General features: G+C 51.6%; 1 protein-coding gene across 9 annotated transcripts in view; it reads left to right on the forward strand.

Annotated features, from left to right (window-relative positions):
• The window catches only part of NAV1 (neuron navigator 1), a 210,739-nt gene that overhangs the window by 161,617 nt on the left and 26,567 nt on the right, over window positions 1-22,555 (forward strand). For all 9 annotated transcript variants that reach the window (XM_057548851.1, XM_057548882.1, XM_057548885.1 and 6 more), the window contains 6 exons: window positions 17,532-17,670; window positions 18,119-18,416; window positions 19,183-19,876; window positions 20,354-20,797; window positions 21,442-21,483; window positions 22,081-22,229. In XM_057548851.1, the coding sequence (XP_057404834.1) occupies window positions 17,532-17,670; window positions 18,119-18,416; window positions 19,183-19,876; window positions 20,354-20,797; window positions 21,442-21,483; window positions 22,081-22,229 (1,766 nt within the window). The remainder of the gene's footprint in view (window positions 1-17,531; window positions 17,671-18,118; window positions 18,417-19,182; window positions 19,877-20,353; window positions 20,798-21,441; window positions 21,484-22,080; window positions 22,230-22,555) is intronic.

The following is a 22,555-nucleotide window of genomic DNA, read 5'->3' on the forward strand; positions in this document are numbered from 1 at the left end:
CTGTGGGACCATGGGCAGGCGTGCAACTCTACTTGTCTTACGTTTCTCCTCTCTTATGCGTAAAATGGAAGTAATATCTAACTCCAGGCTGATATGAAGATTAAATGAGGTTGTACCTCTATGTAAGTGCCCAGCACAGTGCTTAGACACATATTTAAATACTGGACACATGGTAACTATAGTTTTCGTAACCTGGTGACGTTCACAAAGAAAAATAAGATTAGAATATATGCTTGGATCGGCACAAGTCTGGCATCTCCACTGGAAGATAATGTAAAAGGCGTGCCCTTCTGGCAAAAGCAGGTGCCATGGATCCGTTTAAACGGCAGCGTCTTAAAGATGCCTTTTAATAGTGAGCATTTCAGAATCACTGTTTGGATTTCCACACTGCAGTAGGCGGTGGAAAAGTGGAGAAACTGCTGTGATTTGAGCGAGCTTATAGACAGACAACCAAATGAGTGAGCTTGGTAATTTCTCTGACTCCACAGACTGAAGGGAACCATCACCTCGGCTCCAGCGTTTCTGATGTTGGGGGTGGTATGACCTTCATTAGCATCACTTAAGGGTGTCTTCTGGAAAGCCTTGAGTCTTCAGTAGAGCTGCAGACGTTGCTTTGGTCAAGTGCAGGGCGTTGCCACGTGTGTGTCCAGCAGTGTAGAGTCCTGTTGGTCGTGTCTGACCAGGTGGGTGCAAATCACGGCTCCCGTTGGGTCAGACCCCAGCTGCCTGCTGGTTAAGTGAACAGCAACTTTGCACAAAGCAGCCTCAGCCAACTTACACTCGGATTGCTTTGCTACAACAGAAACCTTGACTCTTAAAACCATACAGCTTAACAAATGTTCAGTTATGAAGTGTGCCCTTAAATTCTCCTACCTTGGCACAGTGGTTGAGAATCTGCCTGCCAATGCAGGGGACACGGGTTCGAGCCCTGGTCTGGGAAGATCCCACATCCCACATGCCAGGGAGCAACTGGGCCCGTGAGCCACAACTAGTGAGCCTGCTCGTCTGGAGCCTGTGCTCCGCAACAAGAGAGGCCGCGACAGTGAGAGGCCCACGCACCGCGATGAAGAGTGGCCCCCGTTTGCCGCAACTAGAGAAAGCCCTCGCACAGAAACGAAGACCCAACACAGCCAAAAATAAATAAATTAATTAATTAATTAAAAAAAAATTCTCCTACCTTCTCACGACCATTTCTTTTGAAAGAATGATATCAGGGTGCCAACGGCGGCATCAGATAAGCTTCCCCAGTAAGAAATTGAAAAGCCTCCCTGGCAATACACTGACGCTCCTTTGAGGCCTCAGCTTCTGATTCTTTGCGGAGAGAAAACTTATCACCCTGGACTCCTACACCTATGGCCACTGCCATTCTATATGATCGACATTTTTAGATTGGAATTTAAATGAGGATACGACATAAAGAGGAATTAACAGCTGTTACGGGAATGAAGAAATCCAGCCGAAGTCACTAAACTCAAAACTCCAAAGGGACCTAAGTAGGCCGTATCAAAATTTTCTGGAACCTGGAAACCAGCTTCATCTTGTATCTTATTTATGACTCTCCACCCAGCCCGGGATGTTTCTTTTTCTTTATATTCAGTGAAGGTACAACGGTTTTTGTGCGACCCTGCAGCTGACTTGCATTAGAGTAACCGTCCTCGTCCAAGGTTGTTGGCTGAACTTCTCCCCAGGGATCTCAGGAGGGTGTGAGCTCCTGCAAGAGGTGCTTGCATTCTGCTATGGATTGCTTTCTCAGTGTTATTCGTGGAAAGGAAAACAAATTAAGGATTCGGATGACATTCCCTGTGTGTGCACTGCAGGTGTCGTGCTGTCACGAACTTTGCGTTTATCCTGAGCTGATCCTCTCGGTGGACGTAAAGGGCACTTGGGTCTCTGGCCGCGTGTTGCCAGGATGGGGGTGGGGTGAGGGGGCCAGCGTGCCGGCAGGCAGGCTGACGCTGGGAAGGACGTTTCTCTTTAGGTCTTAGGATTTGGAATGTGTGTTTGTCTCTGTTTTGCTGGCTTTCCCTTTGGACGTTCCTTGTTTTGTTTGTCTTTGGTGGATTACACGTGGACAGCATTAGGATAATTACAGACAGGAAATTTGGGTGGCGCGTTGCCCTCTGTTTTGAGTCAGGATTTTTGACTGGACCAGGAGTCTCAGCGAATAGAAAAAAGACGATTGTCTCAGTTTATGTAGAAACACTAGGAAGAAGTCGGAAAGTGGACTTTTAGTTTTAACAGAGTAAGAGAGAAAAAAGGTGATAACGGAATGCCAGGGACTCTGGGGTGAGAAGACTGAATGTGATACAAAGAATTCAGCAGAGGGGAGTGGTGTATTCAAAGGGAAGGCCTGGCAGCGGTGGGGTTTGTGGCGGAAGCCTCGTCCCGCCAAGAGAGTAGCTTACAGGCTGGGGGTGTTTACTGCCAGCTCAGCATCTCACACCAGCAGTCTGGCCCAGACCCTCCGGAGCTGCCAGAAACTGCTCAGAGTGTGCAGCTCCTTAGCCCGGAGTGTGGACCGGGGCCCGCTTCCCATCCCCTTTCACCTCTTTGGAGGCCCACTGTATGCTCCCAGGGTAGTCTGCCATCTGAAGATGAACATCAGGACCTCTTTGTTGCCGTGACCATGACAGAAACGCCAGGGCGTAGGCACTCCGCTTGACTCCTTCCATCCTGTCCCTGGGGCAGACTCTGTGCTTCTCACTGAAAAAGGCTTTCGCTTCTGTCAACTGTGCATAAATCATTCTGAAAGCTACAAATATGTTTGATTCCCATCCTACTTTAAGGCATTGCCCGATTGCAGTGGGGGATTGGCAGTGAGGGGCAAGCAATCCTAGCGCTTCCTTTTTCTCCTTCTCTTTTCCCCTCCCTCCCCAGCCCCCAACCTTTTATTTTCCTGAGTCAAGAGGAGCCAGTAATATTGCTGGGAGAAAAATCGTGTTTTGATTTGTAAACTGAGCAGCTTAGATCAGAAAGGCACGAAAAGGGGATAAAAGCAGAGGTCTTTCTTAGTCCAGAGTTGCTTTTTGGTCCGAGACTTGTCAGTTGAGGAACTGTTATTTTCCTTTTCGCTTTAGTTTGGTCTAGCCCAGCGGTCAGCAAACTTTGGCCTTCTGGGCCGTACCTGGTCCACCGCCTGTTTTTGTTTGGCCCACAAAGCAAAGAATGGTTTTCACATTTTTTAGTGAGTGGGGGAAGAATTAAAAGAAGAAGAATATTTTGTGACACATGAAAATTATATGAAACTCAAATTTCATTGTCCATTTAAATAAAGCCACATCCATTCATTTACGTGTTGTCTCTGGCTGCCTTCCTGCTACAAGGGCAGAGGGGAGTGGCTGCAACAGAACGTGTGGCCATCAAAGGCTAACATAGTAACTGTCCGGTTCTTTACAGGGAAAATTTGTCCAGCCCTGCTCTAGGCACTTAACCTGAACCTGTCCTGCTTTTCAGAGTATCGTCAATCGTCTCTTAATTCCTGATTGGTTTAAAGAAAATGCAAAGGTGCAAACACTGCTGTGTTGTGTCCTTTCCATCAGCCGGGGATTTGGGAATTGGGTGACAGACCCCTGAGGAAGAGTAGGTGGGAAGTGGGGAGGAAGCAGGAAGTATCTTCCGAAATGTTAAACCAAACAGCATTTTCACCCCTTTCCAGAAATCTACAGAACGGGACGTCTGTGTTGGTTTAGGAAGAGAAGGGAATGTTGGTTCCAAACAGCACCCTATTGACTGTTCTTAGAGCCTCTTTCTGATGGAAACTCAAATCAGGATCACTTTTCACCAGTTGACACCTTAATTTTGTGACTTTTTAGTTCTTGTCAGGATTTTCTTTGCCCAAGTTAAGAATCAAAATTACCTTCCCAGATGTTCGACTTCCCAAACATTTCACTTTGTAGGTGTGGAATGACCTATTTACACCTGGGGAAATTGAGGCCAAGACAAGCAGGCGAATTCAAGTCTGGGAGTTAAGCGCAGTGGGGACATTCCAGAGTCTGCCCCCAAGGGCTGCCCTTCATCCCTTCCGAGGTGAATTGAATGGCATCCCATAGGATTTTCCCTTTTCTTCAGATTCCCAGTTATTTTTGACTCTGTGAAGGATTTACATTTCCTCACTTGGAAACGTCTGAAAAAGAGAAAGTTGCCCTTTTTTTTCATTCCTGCCCCTGTGAAAGTAGGAGAGGAGGGGGAAGGCTTGGGGCAGGCGAAAAGGGAAATCTCTGAAACAGGAGAGAACTCAAACAAGCTTCGGCCAGCCGAGTCAGCATTCTCACCCGCAGTTGGTCCTCATTAGGGAGACTCCCGTTAAACAGCTCAACTTTCTGCTCTGCTTTCCCGTGCTGGGCCCTGCCAGCTGACACGGCAAAGCTTAAAAACCCACACCTCGGAAACGGTCTCTCATTACCCCCTGTCTTCTCACTTCTCTTGTCTCGCCCACCACCCTGCAATTACCCTTTCCCACATTAAGATCCCAATAAAATATATTGATTCCTCTAATCCAGTTGCATCCATTTTGTCCCACAAAGTGCTAGCCAAGCTGTTTGCAGGACTGAATAGTTACGTAGCGTGTCATTAGGGGAGCACACGTAGAGCCTGGTTTCATCGTAAAAAGATGGCATTTCTCCAGGATTGTACCCCTGCCAAGTCAAGGCAGCAATGATCATTCCTTCCACTCTGCTTGCCTCCTTGCTTTTCTCAACCCGTAGCTTCTACTGAGCCCGGCTGATGGATTTGGGTATTTTATTTCAGCTGTAATGACCTGCGGTATCACGATCAAAAACCTCGTGTTAGTAAATCCCTGAATGGAAAACTGCCTGAATCATGGAGGTGGTCAGGGTCCAGTGTTTTAATGTATAAATAAAAAATAAGCTAATTATACCCAAATACCAAAGGCTGGGTGGCTTAAACAATAGAAATTAATTCTCTCACAGTCCTGGAGGCTAAAATTCCAAGATCGAGGTGCCGTCAGGGTTGGTTCCTGGTGAGACCTGTCTTCTGGCTTCTCTCCGTGTCCTCCTGTGGAGAGAAAGAGCTCGGGTGTCTCCTCCTCTTCTCAGGACACCAGTCCTATTGGATTAGGGCCCCACCCCTTTGACCTCATTTAACCTTGATTACCTCCCTAAAGGTCCTATCTCCAAATATAATCACTGGGGGTTATGGCCTCAAAATAAGGATCTGGGGGGACACATTTCAGTCTATAACGATGGTCTAAGTGTGAGAAACTGTCTTAACCTTATGGCAGAGATTAAATGCCAGAACCAAGAAGGCAATGCTTGAAGCAGGGTGTTAGAAGCCAAGATGATAATTTAAAAAAATTTTTTTCTGGGTCATAGACATTTGAGAATTCAAAGGTATGATCAGACAACAGAACGTTGCACATATGCCTAGAATTTTGTATATTAACTACAGGAGCACCCAGTTCTCCAGAACAATTAAGTACTCCAAGCTAGCAGGCTGATTCTCTCTAAATCATTCTTTTGCCGCTGCTGAGATGGCATCTCTTCAGATTCAGACACAGGCTTTAGCTTGACTGAACGGGGTTCTGCTGAGGACGGGCCTGTGATCCCACTGCCCCACTGAAAACACGTCGACCTTGTAGGAGAGGAGAGTGGCTACACTGGCCGTGTTGACGGTGGTTGACTTGGCAAGGAAGGGGTGAGGGGAACCACAACTGGGACCCGGTGGATCGAAGTCCCCTCCCAGTAAAGCACAGGAGGAGCCATTCCACATTCTCGGTGGCAGAGCAGCCTGTGTGTATTTACACCAGACCCTGTCTAGATGGCACGGGGAACTTTGGCCCTCACTGAGTGACTTAACAGACAAGGCCAACAGTGGAAATGGGTGATTTCACAATTTGGTAGGATGATCAAGGTACAGTAGGGCATGGGGTCTAATTTTCTCGGCTTTCACTTGAGCTGGGTTTGATCTCCAGGAAATATTTTCTGAGTTTGTGATGCTTCTCTTTGTAATCTTCCCTGCTGGGTCTGAGTAAGAATTCATCACTGAGGTGTTGCACCAGATCTCCTACAGTGATGGGCTCCTAAACGGTGGTGCCTGTTTTCTCTCATTTTTCGTCTGTGCCTGTAGTGCCGGGTAATCCGTCTGTAGAGATTAAATCTGAATTTTACGGTCCCCAGCCATCATCATTCACAAAGTTAGCCTCAGCATTCGAGAGTGGAACAGAATTCCTCAGATCTGTGACTCAAACTGGAGTTCAGGAAGTGTCTTTAACAGGTTGCTGAAACCATCAGTTTTCATAGGGACTGGGGTAGAGGTATGAGCTAAACTGCCAAAATATCAAGGGGGCCAAATAAATTTCCCTAATCGTGCACATCCTCCAGTTTCCTATCAGACCCTGGTTACCTGGTGCTGTAGAGTTCCTTCTGCCTGGTGATCTTTACCCTTAAGGCTCGGCAGACCGTTAGCTCAAGACGTTTACATTGGCTTCTTCTCTGCCCCACCCCCTCTTCTTCTAAATCTCTCTGTGTGCAGTTCTTCCTTGTTGGCCAGACCAGGCTGGCTTGCCGTGGCCTCGGCCAAACCACAGACATGTAATGAAGCAGGCGCTGTGCTGCGCTCGCCCTGGAGAGCTGAGGCCACGCGGGCGGGTGAGAGCTTTGCCGGTGCCTGAGCAGAACGTCGGTCTCTCTACGTGGCCTTGGTTCATTTTCAAAACTGAACATCACACGGTTGCTCAATTTCACTCTGACTCCTCCATGATCTTGTCTTCTTTTCCTTCCGTTTTAAATCACTTATCCTCTTTAGCCTTTTGAATGCTCAGGACTGTGGCGAGTAACTCAGTCTACGTGCCCAGCAGTTCTGCCGCATCTGGTACCATTGAGAGAAGCACCATTGACGTTTAACTGCAAACCACAGCTCTTTCAGGTCATGGACCAACTGTAACCACGGTAGCAGCTAATGAACCCCAGCTCTTCGAAGCTGACTTTCCATTGACCAAGAGTTTCCTCCAGGACAGCGCTTTCCAGTAGAAACATGGTGCAAGTCACATACATAATTTTAAATTTCCTAGTAAACACATTTTTAAAAAGTAGAACAGGTGGAATTAATTACAATAACATGATTTATTTAATCCAATATACCTAAAACGTTATCATTTAAGTATGTAATATAAAATTAGTAATAAGATATAGTGCATTCTTTTGTCACACTGAGTCTTTGGAATCGGGTACTAAGTCTTTGAAATCGTACCGCACACCTTGGACTGGCTCCATTTCAGGTGCTCAGTGTGTATCTGTACGTGGCCAGTAGCTACCATATTACACAGGCCTAGGAGGTGACCCCCTGGTAACCAAAGGGGCAGGAGGGTCACTTGCTGCAGGGGCCCGAGAGGAGCATCAGCAACCAGATGCCTTGTTCGGAGCCGTCACCGTGGCTGTGAATGAGCTCTGGGGAGGCCCTGGGCGGGCTGGCACCTGAGTGGCTCGCCTCCAGGAAAATGCCTGGAGGAGAAAGGATCAAAGACAGTGAAGAGTGGGGTCTCTTTGGAACTTAGGATTGAAGGGAGTCCAAGATGTGTTCCCTTGTTTTCAGAGGCACCGAACTAGGCCTCAACCAGGACAGGTTGTCACCTCTGTCGTTTGATCCCAGAACTCAGCGTCTTCCTGTTGTTAAGAGTTCAGAACCCACTACCGCACTTCTGTAGCAAACAAGTGCTGAAGCCCAGGCCAGACTCAAAAGGAAACACATGTGATGTTGAACCAGATGGAAGTGCCCCCGGTCAACCGTCTTCTACCTACAAGCTTGGCAGTGTCATGTGGCTTAGCCCGTTACCTTCCATCCTAGATGGTGAGCGGGGAAAGCTGTATCCTAACTCTAAGTGCTGTCCTCCCAGGGAAGCTGTGGATGTTTTCAAAACTAGAGCAAGAATCAGGATGTCCACTTCCAGCCCTCCAGGAAGCCTCCCCAAGAGGACAGAGTAATTGGGAGTCTCTTTACGTATTTAGTTCCGACAGGGTGGTCCTGGACCAAGCTCCGGGTCCTCCTTTCCGGTCCCCTGAAGTAGAGCAGTTTGAGTCGCGGGGCTGCAGAGCCGTCCAGGCGGCATCACCTAAGGCACTTGCGTTAGTAACATGTTCCTTTTGTCTTGAGCCGCAGCCGTGCGGGCCCCGGGGCCCTGGAGCCAGATCATCACACTCGCACACCTTGGCTGTCGGGCTGGCTCCACCCTGGGCTGACTTCTGCTGACTCACCACCACTCACTGCTGCCTGTTTAACTGCCAGGCCTCGGCAGCCGACTACCAGCCCCAGCCAGGGGGACGTGTCAAGGGTCGTGCGTTGGTGACTCTTGGCCCGCCCGATGTTTGTAGGTTTCATGGAATAGAGTCGCCCTCGTTGGTTCAGCGATGGGCACTGAAAGCCTCCCAGGTCTGACTCCGGCTTCTTTTTACGAGCAGCTGGGAATTCAGTTTCTGGAAATTGGGTCCACTGTGTGGTCAGAGAGCCTCCTGCTGTCCTGGGGCGTGCTTCCGTTCAGACGGCAGTGATACCAAGATGGAGAGCAGGAAGGCCTCGGTGTCTGCTGGGGCTGTAACATTAGGCTCCCAATTCCGTAAACTTTACCTGGGAGTAAAAAATGATTCCAAAAGAAAAAAACAAAAACAAAAAAACAGCCCAACTCTTATAACCAGCCTATTGTATGGCGGATATTTCTCAGAGGAGAAAATAAGGTTTCAGAGCTCTGAAACCTTAAAGTAGTAAAGGAGCCGTAAAGTGGTAAATAACCAGAGAGATGTGTTTGCTGCTTCGCCAGGCACATATGTTCTGGACCAGAGGAATGCCGATTCAGTGTTTGGGTCTGCCTTCCTAGGACCGTGCTGGGCTGGGGAGAGCTAAGGAATTTTCCTGTGCATCACGAGCCGGCCCGCCCTTCCCATCCGCTAGCCCACACCCTTGGCCCTCTGACTCCCTTGGCCACTTGAGTTCTGCGGGGAGACGTCTGGGAGGGGCGGCCAAGAGCTACACGAGTGCTGGTGCTGTTCCCGGGGGAGGGTGCGCCCCACCGTGTGCACTGCCCTGGGCCTGCACAGACACAAACAGGGAGCGTCCAGTTGAGCTGCCCTCCCCCGCCACGGTCCTTCTTCTCGTCCCACAGAGGAGATGGGTGCACCCGTGTACCCCGGTGCTAGGAAGTGGGCAAGGGAACAGCGTAGGGATCAACTGGCTCGCTCACAGCCCTAGGCGGAGGGCTTAGAAATTTACTGAAGGAATGGTGCAAGGTCACCACACACTGCCACTCCCACCCGACAGCGAGAAGGAGCTGGAGAAGTGACAAACATAACTTAGGAAAGAAAAAAATAAGTATCTAAAGATGCAAAGTATTCTAACTGAACTAAATTCCAGAGAGGATGAACCCTTCCTGGGACAGGAAGAATGCTCGGCTGCTTTCATCGGAGGGGCCCGGCCCGGCGGGAGGCAGAGGGTTAACCCGCCAGAGATGAGGATAAGGAGAAAACAGCTGGACTTTGTACAAACTTTCAAAGTCTACATGCAAACTGGCTACAAGGAGACTTAGTCACAGAACAAGTACGTCCCCACCCACCCTTAATTCTTTCCCACAGGGCCTTCCCTGAGAGCACACAGTGGACATGAGCCAATGACCGAGGGCAGGGCAGAAAGATGGGACAGACACCCCTTCCCCATCTGGGGTGCACGGGGCATTCACGGAGTAGCCGGAAGCAGCACAGCACAGAGGAAGCTAAGAGCAGGGCAGGAGCGTGGAGGAGACCCCCTACAAGGCACAGGGCCCTTCTCTGAGTGCACGGAGGTGGTCACCACTAGCTAAGAGAACTTGGTGGCCCTGCAAGCTGGCAGCTGGGCTGTAAAGCGTGGAGAGATCTCTGGGGTCTTACCGTGGTCACGTCCGAAGCCCCATAGGAAGGACAGCCTTGATCCTGCCCCCAAGACGTTTGGAACCAACTTTAACCAACGTGACAACAAAACCCGGACCTAGCTCTACCGCAGATGAGACCGACTCAGCCCTCAGGCCTAGCAGCCTGACAGAGGAAGGGGCATGTCGTTTTCTAGGTGTGCGTGCTGCCATCCACTTACACACAGCATATAATAAGCAGTTACGAGACCTGTGAAGAAATGGGAAAATACCACTGGCAGAAAAATAGTCAATAGAAGCAGACCAGCAGATGACTCTGTTGTTGCAATTAGCAGACAAGGATTGTCAAATTTTTTTTTTAAGATTTATTTATTTATTTATTTTTGGCTGCATCGGGTCTTGGTTGCGGGCTTCTCTCTAGTTGTGGCATGCAAGGTTTTTTTTTTTTTTCTCTTCCCTAGTTGCGGTGCACAGGCTCCAGGGCGCATGGGCTCTGTAGTTTGCAGCACGTGGGCTCTAGTTGAGGTGCACGAGCTCAGTGGCTGTGACGCACAGGCTTAGTTGCCCCACGGCATGTGGGATCTTAGTTCCCTGACCAGGGATTGGACCTGCGTCCCCTGCATTGTAAGGCGGATTCTTTACCACTGGACCACCAGGGAAGTCCCTGTCAAATATTTCTAATAGGTATTTTTAAGGATCTGGTAGAAAAGGTGGATTACATTCTTGAATAGACGGAGAATTTAAGCAGAGATCTAAAAGTTCTACAAAGAGAAAGTTGATCAATTCCCACTGAAGTGAGGATTCTTTGGAAATGAACTACCAGTCATTCTTAGAGAACAGCTATGTCGCATTTCCAAATCGTAACCTCTCCTCTGAGTTTATGCATCCCTGCTTTCACAAGCCAGGAATTCAAGTCTGCCCGCCGTGTACAGACACTGTATGAGGGACACAGTCCTACCCCTCAGGGAAAGGTAGTCCAGCAAAGGGATGCACGGATATAACTACTTGAAGGCAGAATGCTCTAATGGAGCTAGAGATGAGTTTAAGAAGACATAAAAGAGGATGCGATTTCTCCCGATGAGGAGGATCACGGAAAGCCTCATAGAAAACTGGGTGTTTGGTGTGGGCCTTGATTTCAAAATGCAGAGCTGGGGGGAAGCCCATGGAGACGGGTCGGGTCTGTGTGCGTCCCTGTCAAGTGCCGTGATGATGCCAGGGCTCCAGAATCTTCCGCACAGTGGTGAGGAGGGCAGCTCCTCGTCGCAGGCCTGTGCTTCCGAAAAGACACGAGGTGAGCCCGCTGGCCACCGAGGCAGAATCCGAGGGGACTAGGAGTTAGGAGCGGAGACTAGGGGGTGAGCGTCGTGCTGAGCCGCGTCCTACATGGCGGGGCCGTATTTCTGCATTGGGTCGGAGAATTAAGTCAGCCCTTGCTCTGAGTCCTCTCGTGTCTGTGGTCTGTGCCTCCGATTTCATGTTTCATTTATATCTTTTCCCCTTTTTGTTCTGGACAGTCATTGTCAAGTGTCCGTACAGCTGACGCCGCCCTGTAAATGTTAGCTCGGTGGATGTTTGCCACGTTGACAGCGAGCTTAACCCCGAGCAGAGTTTACAGGACTTGCATTCGGAGAGCCTGGCTACAACATTTATCCGCGCTCTGTCACACGCTGTGCTCACGAGGGCTCACGGACGGTCTGCAACAGCGGGGTGCAGAGTTCTGATTCGATTGTCTCAGCAGCGAGAAGCTAATGAAGGTTTGGGGAAGTGCTGGGTCAGGCTTCTCCTGATGATATTCAGTGTGTGTTGGAAGGAGGGAAACTCTGTTGACACTGGGGTGGATGGAAGCCTTTCACAGGGCTTCATCTGAGAGGTCGTTAGGCTCTGAACCAGAGCAAAAGCAGGAGAAACGTAAAGGAAGAAAAGATGGACAGGCCGGTAGCATTAGGTTGTCCAAAAAGTTCATTCAGGTTTTTCCATAAGATGTTACGGACCATCCTGAACGAACTCTTTGGCCAGCCCCATAATACAGTGGGGAGCAGGACGATGGGGGTGCTCAAGGAGGGAAGTGAAGAAAAAGGCGTTGAAGACACATCGAAGGTGTTGCTCGGATGACGGGGAAAAAAGTCATACTTCTAGCGGAAACAGGAAATGAGAAGTTTAAGATTTGGAGGGAGGATTAAGGGGTATGAGGAGATGGGGAAAGGGGGAAATAAATACGCTGCAGAGAAAATGCCTTAATTTACCTTCTACTATGTCAAGCACATTAGAAACATCCCTTGACAAGGGATGTTTTTGTCGTCTTGTTTGTATGTGACTCAGTCTCTCGTGCGCTTATTCAGACTCATTTCATCTTCTATTCTGAGGGTGGGTGAAAACGAGGAAGTGTCATTGTTCTTATAATAACCGTCCCAGAATGAAAACTTGTACACCATTCAAAGTAAATTGTGTAAAATGGTGTAAATGCTCAAGAGAACATTTCTCTTATACATCAGTTACCTGTTAGTGATTGTTGTTTGGATTTATAAATAGATTGGATTATAAAAGAATATTAAGCTCTCTGCGTTCTGTTTTTCTTATGTCCCAGTAAATTTAGACCTAGATTGTCGCTGCCCAGACCTCTTTTCTCCACCTGAGATCTATGTGAGAAACACATTCAAAGAGAAACAGAAGGAAGAGAGCAAAACCCAGTTTAGAGTGAGCAGAGATTCTTTGTGCTACATGACAGCCCTCCGGAGCTCGGGCGGGGCCTGACTCCACTTTGTCTGTTCATTTTGGCGCTGTATTTAAGCTGCTTTCCTTCCCTCCCCGCTGTCCTGATTGGCCAGGAAGGTACTCCACGGTCCTCTGACTCACTAGCTGGTAGATTTTTTGAACTCTTCTAAAGACTTTCTGTTCTTACACCTTAAACAACCATGTTTCAGGAGGGACAGGGTTCACCCAGCCTCATCTCTCATCTTTGAGTTTTCTGGGCCTGGGTTCGATCCCTGGTCGGGGAACTAAGATCCCATATGCCACGAGGCAACTAAGTCCACATGCCACAACTAGAGAGAAGCCCGTGCGCCACAATGAAAGATCCCGAGTACCACAACTAAGACCCGACGCAGCCATAAATAAATAAATAAATACTTTTTAAAAACCCCAAACACTCATCTAGATGGTTCCTTCTGCCTCTTCCTTCTTTTTCTTTTTTTTTTTGGCCACGCCGTGAGGCTTGAGGGATCGTAGTTCCCCGACCAGGGTTTGAACCCGTGCCCTCAGCAGTGGAAGCGCCGAGTCCTAACCACTGGACCGCCAGGGAATTCCCTTCTGCCTCTTCCTGATTCCAACACCAATATCTCCTCTCCTCGCTCCACTCAAAGTCTACCCGTCAGAACATCGAATCCAAAAGGACGAGCTCTTAAGCGTCATTTAGGGGAATTTTGCTGCTGTGATAAAATTCGTTTAGTATATTTCACGACTACCCCCAAGAGTAAAATGACCATAAAGGGTTTGGGATTTTTTTTTTTTTTAATCATAAAACCACAAGGACAAAGACTAGAAGGGAGAGACAGTAGCCACAACATCTGGGGAAGCTGGAATCAGAATGGCAGGTGTGAACTGATTTATCCGTTCGAAGCTGAGTCCTAAGCCAACAGTGGGGACAACTGTGCAGCACCTCTGTTTGTATCCCAGGACCCTTAAAAAGCTTGCTGATTTGGTGACATCAGGTACCTTTAGAGCGGGAAGAGGTGAAACTAAAAACAGGAGGACTGGTTGGAAATTTATGTAAGAAACCTCAGACCCTCAGATCCCCTCCTCCTAGGAAGGCTACGGCTGTTCCCCTAGTCGACAGAAGACTGGAAACTCTGGAGAGAACAGAACAGGGATCTCTGCACTCATGGGCTCCTGGCACAGTGAAGGCTTAGATTTTGAGCCAGTATTGAGTGAAACTTGGCGTATTGAATGTTGAGACCCCCAGGACCTTTCCCAGCTCAGCTCTCAGAACACAGGTCTTATTCCCTCCAGGCAGGAGGGTGGGAGATTCATCTCTAGGAAATCTGAGCAGCCCCAGAGAAGAAACTTACATGAATCAGTCCCATTGCATCTCCCTCTACTGACACCATCGCTGACAAGTCCTACCTGTGTACACAGAGCTTCCAAAGAACTTACGATGAGGATGCCAGTCTTACAGATGAGCAAACAGCCAAGGGTCGTCAGAGGTCCGAGAAGGTCTGTAACACAGAAGTCTCACCAATACAAACAGAAAAAAGCAACTTGGAGCTAGAAACGAGACAAAGAGATTGTAAACCTGACCCTCCGAATGAATGAGTGAATGAATGTCTCTGAGAGTTAAAAGAAGAGGTTGTGTCCTTGCGAGAAAGACCGATATGGTGTTTTCAAAAGTACCCTTGGAAATGAAAAATGGTAGCAGAAAGGAGGCAGTGGAAGATAAAATTGAGGCCACTGCTCCAAAAATAGAGTTTATGTGTGTGTGTGTGTGTGTGTGTGTGTGTGTGTAGTGCTGGGAAATAAGAGAAAATCAGAATATCAACCTCAAAATCTATCATCTAAATAACTGACAGTCTAGAAGAGAGCGCTGAAAAATGGAGAGGAGAAAACCATAAAAGAAATAATCAGAGAAAATTTGCCAGAGCTGAAGGGCCCAGGAAGGTATCCAACTCAATGAGTAAACACAGCCCCCCACACCAAGCCCCATCATTAATGATACTTCGTAACACCGGGGAACATGCTAAACGTTTCCAGAAAGGAAACAAAGAAACAGGTCACATTCTAGGGACAAGGAATCGGAATGGCAACAGTAGAGGCCAGGCAATGGAGCAGTGCTTTTGCATTCTGAAAGGATATTATTTTCAGCTAAGGATTCAATGCCTGGCCAAAATCTCACACGTAAAATAGAATAATGACATTTTATAATGTGTCAGATGTTATAAAGTTTGCTTCCCAAGCACCCTTCTCCAGGAGCCTACTGGAAGAGGTACTTCACTAAAACAATAATGTAAACCAAGGAAGAGGAGGCCTGAGGTTCCAACTTAAGAGCCTCCAGAGGGTGGGGTGTGGTCCCGGATGCAGAGGGCAGACAGCTGCGGACAGGGGGCCGCATGGGGGTGCTCTTGAAGGAAGCACAAAAACCGTTACCCATGGTTACCCTAGAAGTCACAGTGGGAGGGCAGAAAAGGGGCGTTTTTCCTTTTTCCCTTTATATTTTTACATAATGTTCGAGTCTTGACTAGAGCATACATTACCTGTCTAATTTTTCTTTTAAGAAAGAAAATATGCTCCCTCCAAAGGACGTGCTTAACCCTTCAGTCATGACAACAGACTTTTCCTTTTGTTCAGGACCTGCAAAGGAATTTCTCTAGGTCAGGGGTCCCCAACCCCTGGGGCCGAGGACCGGTACTGCTAGGAACCGGGCCGCACAGCAGGAGGTGAGCGGCAGGTGAGCGAGCAAAGCCTCACCTGCCAAGCCTCACCTGCCGCTCCCCACCGCTCCCCATCGCTCGCATTACTTCCTGAACCATGCCCCCGCCCTGCCCCCAGTCCGTGGAAAAATTGAAGGAAACCTTCAAATCCTGTAGCCACCCTTGCCCAGTAATTAGGCTTGAACTTTCTTACTACAGGAGAAAGTCTGTGAGTTGGGAGCGGAGGTCTTTGGGGCCAGGAGGAACTGAGTCTCTGAGAAGATAAACACCCCTCCCCCGTCTCAGCTTTGGGCTTTCCGTCAATGCAGAGCAAAGGAGGGGTTTCTTTAGGGTTGGTGGACTGCAAAGGCCTCTTTGTCCATAGGAGTTTTCTCTGCCCCAAGGCCTCGATTACCCGTAATTAATCTCTGTGCAAGGACAGGCTTCTTGTGTATTTGACCGGCTGGAAATTGTTTGTTTGCCAGAGATCTTATCTTGACCCAGGAGAGCTGATAGGATGATAGGATGGTAAAACCAGAATTGATCTTTCCTGCTCAGTATGTGTTCTCTACAATATGGGGTTGGGGGGAGGTGTTGTTTTAGCCCAGAACAAATGTGAGATTTAATATATGTCACAAGTGGGGGGAGAAGAGGTGGATTGTCATTTAATAATGGCCATATTTCATAGTAATAAAGGCTAGCTCACTCTGTAGTGTGGTCTAATCCCCATGCTTTCTTTGCTCTTTCTCAATGTATTTGGATTAATCCCTGCAGAGCAACAAGCCAAATGTCCAAACCACCCACTTTCCTATTCCCAGCAAATAAATCAGACGGAGGCCAGCTGAAATCTGGGCCAAGCACTTAGATGACTTGTGTGTCTGATTTTTGTTCCATGATATGAAACTCAAAATAAATCTAAAGGGAGAAGTTTCCCAGATACCAGCTAATTCACGGAAAACATCTTAAGCCTCTTCAGCACCCACGTGAAGCTGATGAACAAACTCACTGTGGACGCAAATGCGAGGGTTTAGAGAGAATTCCCGTGGAATTACTAAAGTCCCGTGTTCAGTCTGAGGCTCTAAAACTGAACACGGAATTTCTGAAGAACTTTTTAGGGTCCAGAGGGAAGAAATAGAAATGGGGAAAGGCTTGGGAAATGGGACCTTTGAAAAAAGGTTGTAGGAGATGGAATTTGAGCTTTGAAAATAATGTGTGAACAAAAAGAAACTTGTGAGAGCAAGCACGGATGGTCCAAGAGGAGACTGGTATGAACGGTAGAGGAGGAGGCATTTCGTTCAGATGTTAAGAATAAACGTCCTGACTGTGAAACTTGTCAAGCACAAAAATCAATGGCCAAGCGACTGTGGGAGAGTGACCGAGCCTGTGTCAGGCTCTCGGAATATACGGACCAGGGTTCTCGATATAAAGACATACAGACAGATGTTTAACGACAGTCTCTCCCAGGTACCACAAGTCTGGTACTCCAAGCCATTGGCAGAGAAATGAAACCACTCAGCACACATTTGGCCCCTCTGCTTGGCCACGGCACCTAAAGTGGGTTCACTTACCAGAAGAAGCGGGACCCGGTCCCAGGATGGGGTGAACCCTATAAGGAGGGGGGCAGTGAGAAATGATAGGTCTAAGCGGCTCTAGAAAAGATCAGTCTTTTTCCGGCCCTGGTTATCAGGTGTGGAAAAATTTAGAAAAGGGAGGGGAAATACCTAGAGAACACATCTAGAAATAAAGATATAGTAATTCTAAGAATGGAGGCTATTTATAGGGACGGGAAATGGGTTTGTGTGATTAGCTCGATCCAAGAATTACCTTGTGTCTATAATACACCTTTCTGTTAAGGAGATATAACATCTTCCTTGACCAGATAAAGCTAGTCCCTTCTTTTTCTTTTAATTTAAATTTAATATTTATTATATATCGGAGTATAGTGGATTTACAACGTTGTTCTTGTTTTAGCTGTAAGGCAACTTGATTCAGTGTATGTCTAACACGTGTATCTTTTCTTTTTCCTATTCTTTTCCCACATAGGTTATTACAGAGTGTTGAGTAGAGTTCCCTGTGTAGTCCCTTCCTTTTATGAAAGAACAGCACCAAATTACAAGGAAGTTTAAATCACTCTTTGCGTTGCCGGCAAACCCAGGACTAACCCCCAAGCTTTTCCCCTTCTGGCCGGTCTGTATGCTGGAGTAGAGCCATCCTGCCTTCATTATGGGAACTTTATTTCTCGCCGTGGCTTCTGTCTTGACTGCTAACCTTTCTCTCCTGTCCCGCAGCTGGGATGAGAGCAGCTCCATCAGCAGCGGGCTCAGTGATGCCTCAGACAACCTCAGCTCGGAAGAGTTCAACGCCAGCTCCTCACTCAACTCCCTGCCCACCACGCCGACGGCATCTCGCAGGAACTCGACTCTAGTGGTACGTGGGCGTGCGGGTGCCTAGGCCGCCTTCTGCAAGAGAACCGCGGGGCAGACCGGGCCGCGCCTGTGCGCGGGGTGGCACGCCCGCTCCCCTGCTCCGTGGGGTTGGTTCCCACGTGCCCTTGGCCGAGTCCTTCTTGAGCTGGTGGAAAGAAATCCCTAGCTGCCGGGCAGTCACCTAAGGCGTGAGCTGCTGTCCTGGTGGGCGGGCCTCTATCGAGCGCCCACGCCAGTTCGGAGGGATGCCCGTAAGTGCTGTCCCACCTGGAGAGGAAGAGAAGCCCGGGATCTGTGTGCCGTCCTCTCTGGCAGCCTGGAGGTGCGGGCGGAAGGCTGGTTCACTGTCTGCTCTAGAAGAGTCAGGCCGCCCGGCAGCCGAAGTCCCTCCCTCCGCCCAGTCCTCCCTTCCCCACCTGAGCATCCACTCTGCCTTCTCTCGTCTCCAGCTGCGCACGGACTCCGAGAAGCGCTCGCTGGCAGAGAGTGGGCTGAGCTGGTTCAGTGAGTCGGAGGAGAAGGCCCCCAAGAAGCTGGAGTACGACAGCGGCAGCCTGAAGATGGAGCCCGGGGCGTCCAAGTGGCGGCGGGAGCGGCCCGAGAGCTGCGACGACCCATCCAAGGTTGGGGAACTGAAGAAGCCCGTCACCCTGGGGCACCCCGGGTCCCTGAAGAAGGGCAAGACCCCGCCGGTGGCCGTCACCTCCCCCATCACTCACACGGCCCAGAGCGCCCTCAAGGTCGCAGGTGAGCCGAGTGACAAGGGGCCGGGGGGACCAGGGCCAAGTGCTGCTTCCCTGGCTTCCTCACAGCCGTTAGCCCTCGGGAGATGGCCAGCCCGCACGCTGCCTCCACGTGCCGTCCCCCCTAGTCCCCAGGCCCTCCCGAGCCAGGGAAGACGGGCAGTACGATGCCCGCCGTGCACATGTGGGCATACAAATGCCACGTGCTTAAAGCCTAGGCCCAGCTGTAGAGGAGCGGGGAGCCTGGCCTGACCTGCCTCACACTGTCCAGCGGTTCCCTCTCCTCTCCTGGGACGCGCGGGTGATGCCCTTGTCTTTCTGAGGGCTTGTTTGCCACCCCAGGGAGGTCCTGACACAGTGTCAGAATCATGCCGCTCCCAGAGCGGCCCCTTGGTGACCCTCGGCCTCGGTCAGGCTCCCTCTGGTCCCTAACCACCGGCAGACACAGCTGGGTCCAGTCCCCTTGCTTCCCCCACCTTCCCTCCCTGGACCAGTGTTAGACGTCATTCCTTCTTGACAATCTTTGTGATCGCTTTTGCCGTTTCAACCAAACTGGGACACCCGACCCTGGGAGCGGAGAACAACAAAGAACAAAACAAACAATCGGAGGCCAGTCCCGCCCAGAGTCCCCTCCCATCTGGCGAGAAGGGTCCTCAGCCTGCGGGGCTCCCGCTCGCCTGCCCGCAGTTAGACCCTAAAGCCCCACGGCGCCCCTCCTCCCTGGGCCGGAGACGCTGGCCTCGGCGCTCACTCCTGTCCGCCCTCCGCAGGCAAACCCGAGGGCAAGGCTGCCGACAAGGGCAAGCTGGCGGTGAAGAGCGCCGGCCTGCAGCGCTCCTCCTCGGACGCCGGCCGCGACCGCCTGGGTGACGCCAAGAAGCCTCCCTCGGGCATCGCGCGCCCATCCACATCGGGATCCTTCGGCTACAAGAAGCCCCCTCCCGCCACAGGCACGGCCACCGTCGTGCAGACCGGGGGCTCGGCCACGCTCGGCAAGGTCCAGAAGTCCTCGGGCATCCCCGTCAAGCCGGCAAATGGACGCAAGACCAGCCTGGACGTGCCCAACAGCGCAGAGCCCGGCTTCCTGGCTCCGGGCGCCCGTTCCAACATCCAGTACCGCAGCCTGCCCCGACCGGCCAAGTCCAGCTCCATGAGCGTGACCGGCGGGCGGGCCGGCCCCCGGCCCGTGAGCAGCAGTATCGACCCCAGTCTCCTCAGCACCAGGCAGGGCAGCCTGACGCCCTCCAGGCTGAAGGAGCCCTCCAAGGGGGCCGGCGGGCGGGCCACCCCAGCCCCCGTCAACCAGACGGACCGGGAGAAGGAGAAGGCCAAGGCCAAGGCCGTGGCCCTGGACCCAGACAGCGTGTCCCTGAAGAGCATGGGCTCCCCAGAGAGCACGCCCAAGGGCCAAGCGAGCCACTCCCCGGCCCCCAAGTTGGCAGAGCTGCCGCCAACCCCCCTCAGGTACCCAGGCTGGGCGCTTCCTCCTGTCTGCGTGCCCGGCATCCTCCCAGGGTCCTGGCGCTCCTTAGACGGGGCGGCCCGTCCCCTGCTGCCCCTGGGCCTCCCCCCTGTTCCCCGGGTGCCGGGCGCCTCTTCCGTCTTTCGGAGCTGTTCTCAGTGCCTCCCGATGTGCTCTGAGCCTCTCCGAGCTCTTGCCTGGGTGGTTTTGCTGTTCTATTTTCTCACACACACATCCATTTGTGTGTAAACCCACCCTTGTCTCCCTTATGCATGTGCTGCCCCCTCGTTAAGACTTGATGGTGCCCAGGTCAGATTTCCTCCCCCGTATTTCCCAATGGCCTTGAGAGAAGCCCCCCGTGCTTTGCAAAGAGCCCGAAAGCGAGGAAACAGGACTAGGATTTGGCTGAGATCCCACCTGCCTGTTGTGTCTCTTACTCCGTGATCCTAAATGTCCTGTTTTATCGTCACTTCTCTCAGGGCCACGGCTAAGAGCTTTGTCAAGCCGCCCTCCCTAGCCAATCTGGACAAGGTCAACTCCAACAGCCTGGATCTCCCTGCGTCCGCTGACGCCCATGCGCCGAAGGTCCCAGATCTGCACGCTCCGGGCCCGGCCGCCGGGGGCCCCCTCCCTTCTTGCTTCAGCCCCAGCCCAGCCCCCATCCTCAACATCAACTCCGCCAGCTTCTCCCAGGGCCTGGAGCTCATGAGCAGTTTCGGCGTCCCCAAAGAGACCCGCATGTACCCCAAGCTCTCAAGCCTGCACAGGAGCATGGAGTCCCTCCAGATGCCCATGAGCCTGCCCGGCGCCTTCCCCAGCAGCGCCCCCGTCCCCGCGGCCCCCGCTCCCCCCGCCGCCCCCGCAGAGGAGAACACTGAAGAGCTGCCCTGGAGCGGAAGCCCCAGGACCGGGCAGCTGGACAGGTAGGTGGGCGGGGCCGAGCCTGAACCCGCCCCTGCCTCCGGCCGTGTTTGATTGCTGCTCGGTGACCTTCAACACTTGTGTGTCCATTAAGTAACCTCCTCTGCTTCTCAGCGACTCTTATGGAACAGGATTTCGTTTCTGTGTTTAAATTCTGATTCTCACCTGCTACATGAGGAACCAGTACACAGACGTTCAGTGACTTCCCCAAGCCCTCGTGACTGGTTCAACCTGCCCTCCGAAGCGTCTGCTTCCTAATCATTGGCCCCAGATCATCCCTATTATGTGACATCCTGGTTTTCATCTACCACAGTATGATCATTAAAAAGCTAATCAGAGGGAATTCTCTGGCGGTCCAGTGGTTAGGACTCCACGCTTTCACTGCCCAGGGCCCGGGTTCAATCCCTGGTTGCCGGGGAGCGGTGCCGGGGAGTGGGAAGCTAATCAGAGAAAAACATCGAACGTCTCAGATAAATTTCTCAAATTGTGAGCCCAGAGGCGGCTGTGGCTGACCTCCCCTTTGTTTATGGAGGCGGGGGACTCACAGTCGGATGCCCTGGGTCCCGGTGTTGCATCCGTCAAACCTCTGGTCCCAAACTCTAGTTCCTAAGATGGACCCACGTGCTTCTCTTTTTTTCCTCCGCAGTAATCAGCGGGATCGGAATACTCTTCCCAAGAAGGGGCTCAGGTAACCCTTACGTGTGTTTTTCTTTCCTATACCTGGGGCTCCTGGTCTGCATGAAAAACCGTAACTTGCCCTGTCCCAGGCTCCAGTCATGCATGCGGTGCCCCTTTCGGCCAGTCACGTGTACCTGGTTCCCGTACACCGCACCCAGGCTCACTGTGTGTGTGCGTCACCTTATAGCCAGGGCTCTGGTGACAGAGGAGAGACAGGCTTGCACATGGGACTCACGCACTTCCCTGCACCAGCCCGTGCTGTCTGCCCCAGTCCCGCCAGAACTTCCCCCCCTCCAAGCCTGAGGGAGAGCGGGCCACCTCTGGCCACTCAGGTGGGCAGTAGGTCCTGCAGTCTGGTGATTCCTGCTGCTGGGAGGTTCGAACGCCGAGCTCTGTCCTGGGCCTCCGTCATCTCGGCCCACCTCGGGCAGCCCCGCAGGGACGTCCCCAGCCCTTCCGCCCCTCCCGAGGTCTGGGAGGATGCTGACCCCACCCCCACCCCCCGTAGTCAGCCCCGACGGCTCCCACCTCCTCGTCCTGCTTTGGGAGCCCACCTCTGAGCTCAGGTGGTAGAAGCCCAGACCGAGCTGTCGGCTGCCGCCCACAGGTACCAGCTCCAGTCCCAGGAGGAGGCCAAGGAGCGGCGACACTCGCACACCATCGGGGGGCTGCCCGAGTCCGACGACCAACCAGAGCTGCCGTCGCCCCCTGCGCTGTCCATGTCCCTGAGCGCCAAGGGCCAGCTCACCAACATAGGTCAGTGTCCGCAGTCACCGCCGTGCCGGGGGGCAGGCAGGGCAGCGGGGCCTTGGGCTTCACCTCATACTTGGTTCGCGCCCTGGCGGCCGGTTCACGGGTCTCAGTTCATCCATCCACCGTGAGACGCACGGCCGAGTGCGCCTAGACCCTGACCTGAGACGTGGCCCCTGGGCCCAGGCTGTGGGGTCCTTGCAGCATCAGAGAGTCTGCCTGTTGGCGTGGAAGAGCTGTCAGGGAGGCCCAGAGCAAAACCCGGTGCAGCCGGAAGGGAGCCGCCGCACCCAGCGCCGCGACGCAGCGTTGGGCAGCTGGGGAGGCAGGGG

Source organism: Balaenoptera acutorostrata, chromosome 1, assembly GCF_949987535.1.
Source record: "Balaenoptera acutorostrata chromosome 1, mBalAcu1.1, whole genome shotgun sequence".
Classification (NCBI taxonomy): Eukaryota; Metazoa; Chordata; class Mammalia; order Artiodactyla; family Balaenopteridae; genus Balaenoptera; species Balaenoptera acutorostrata.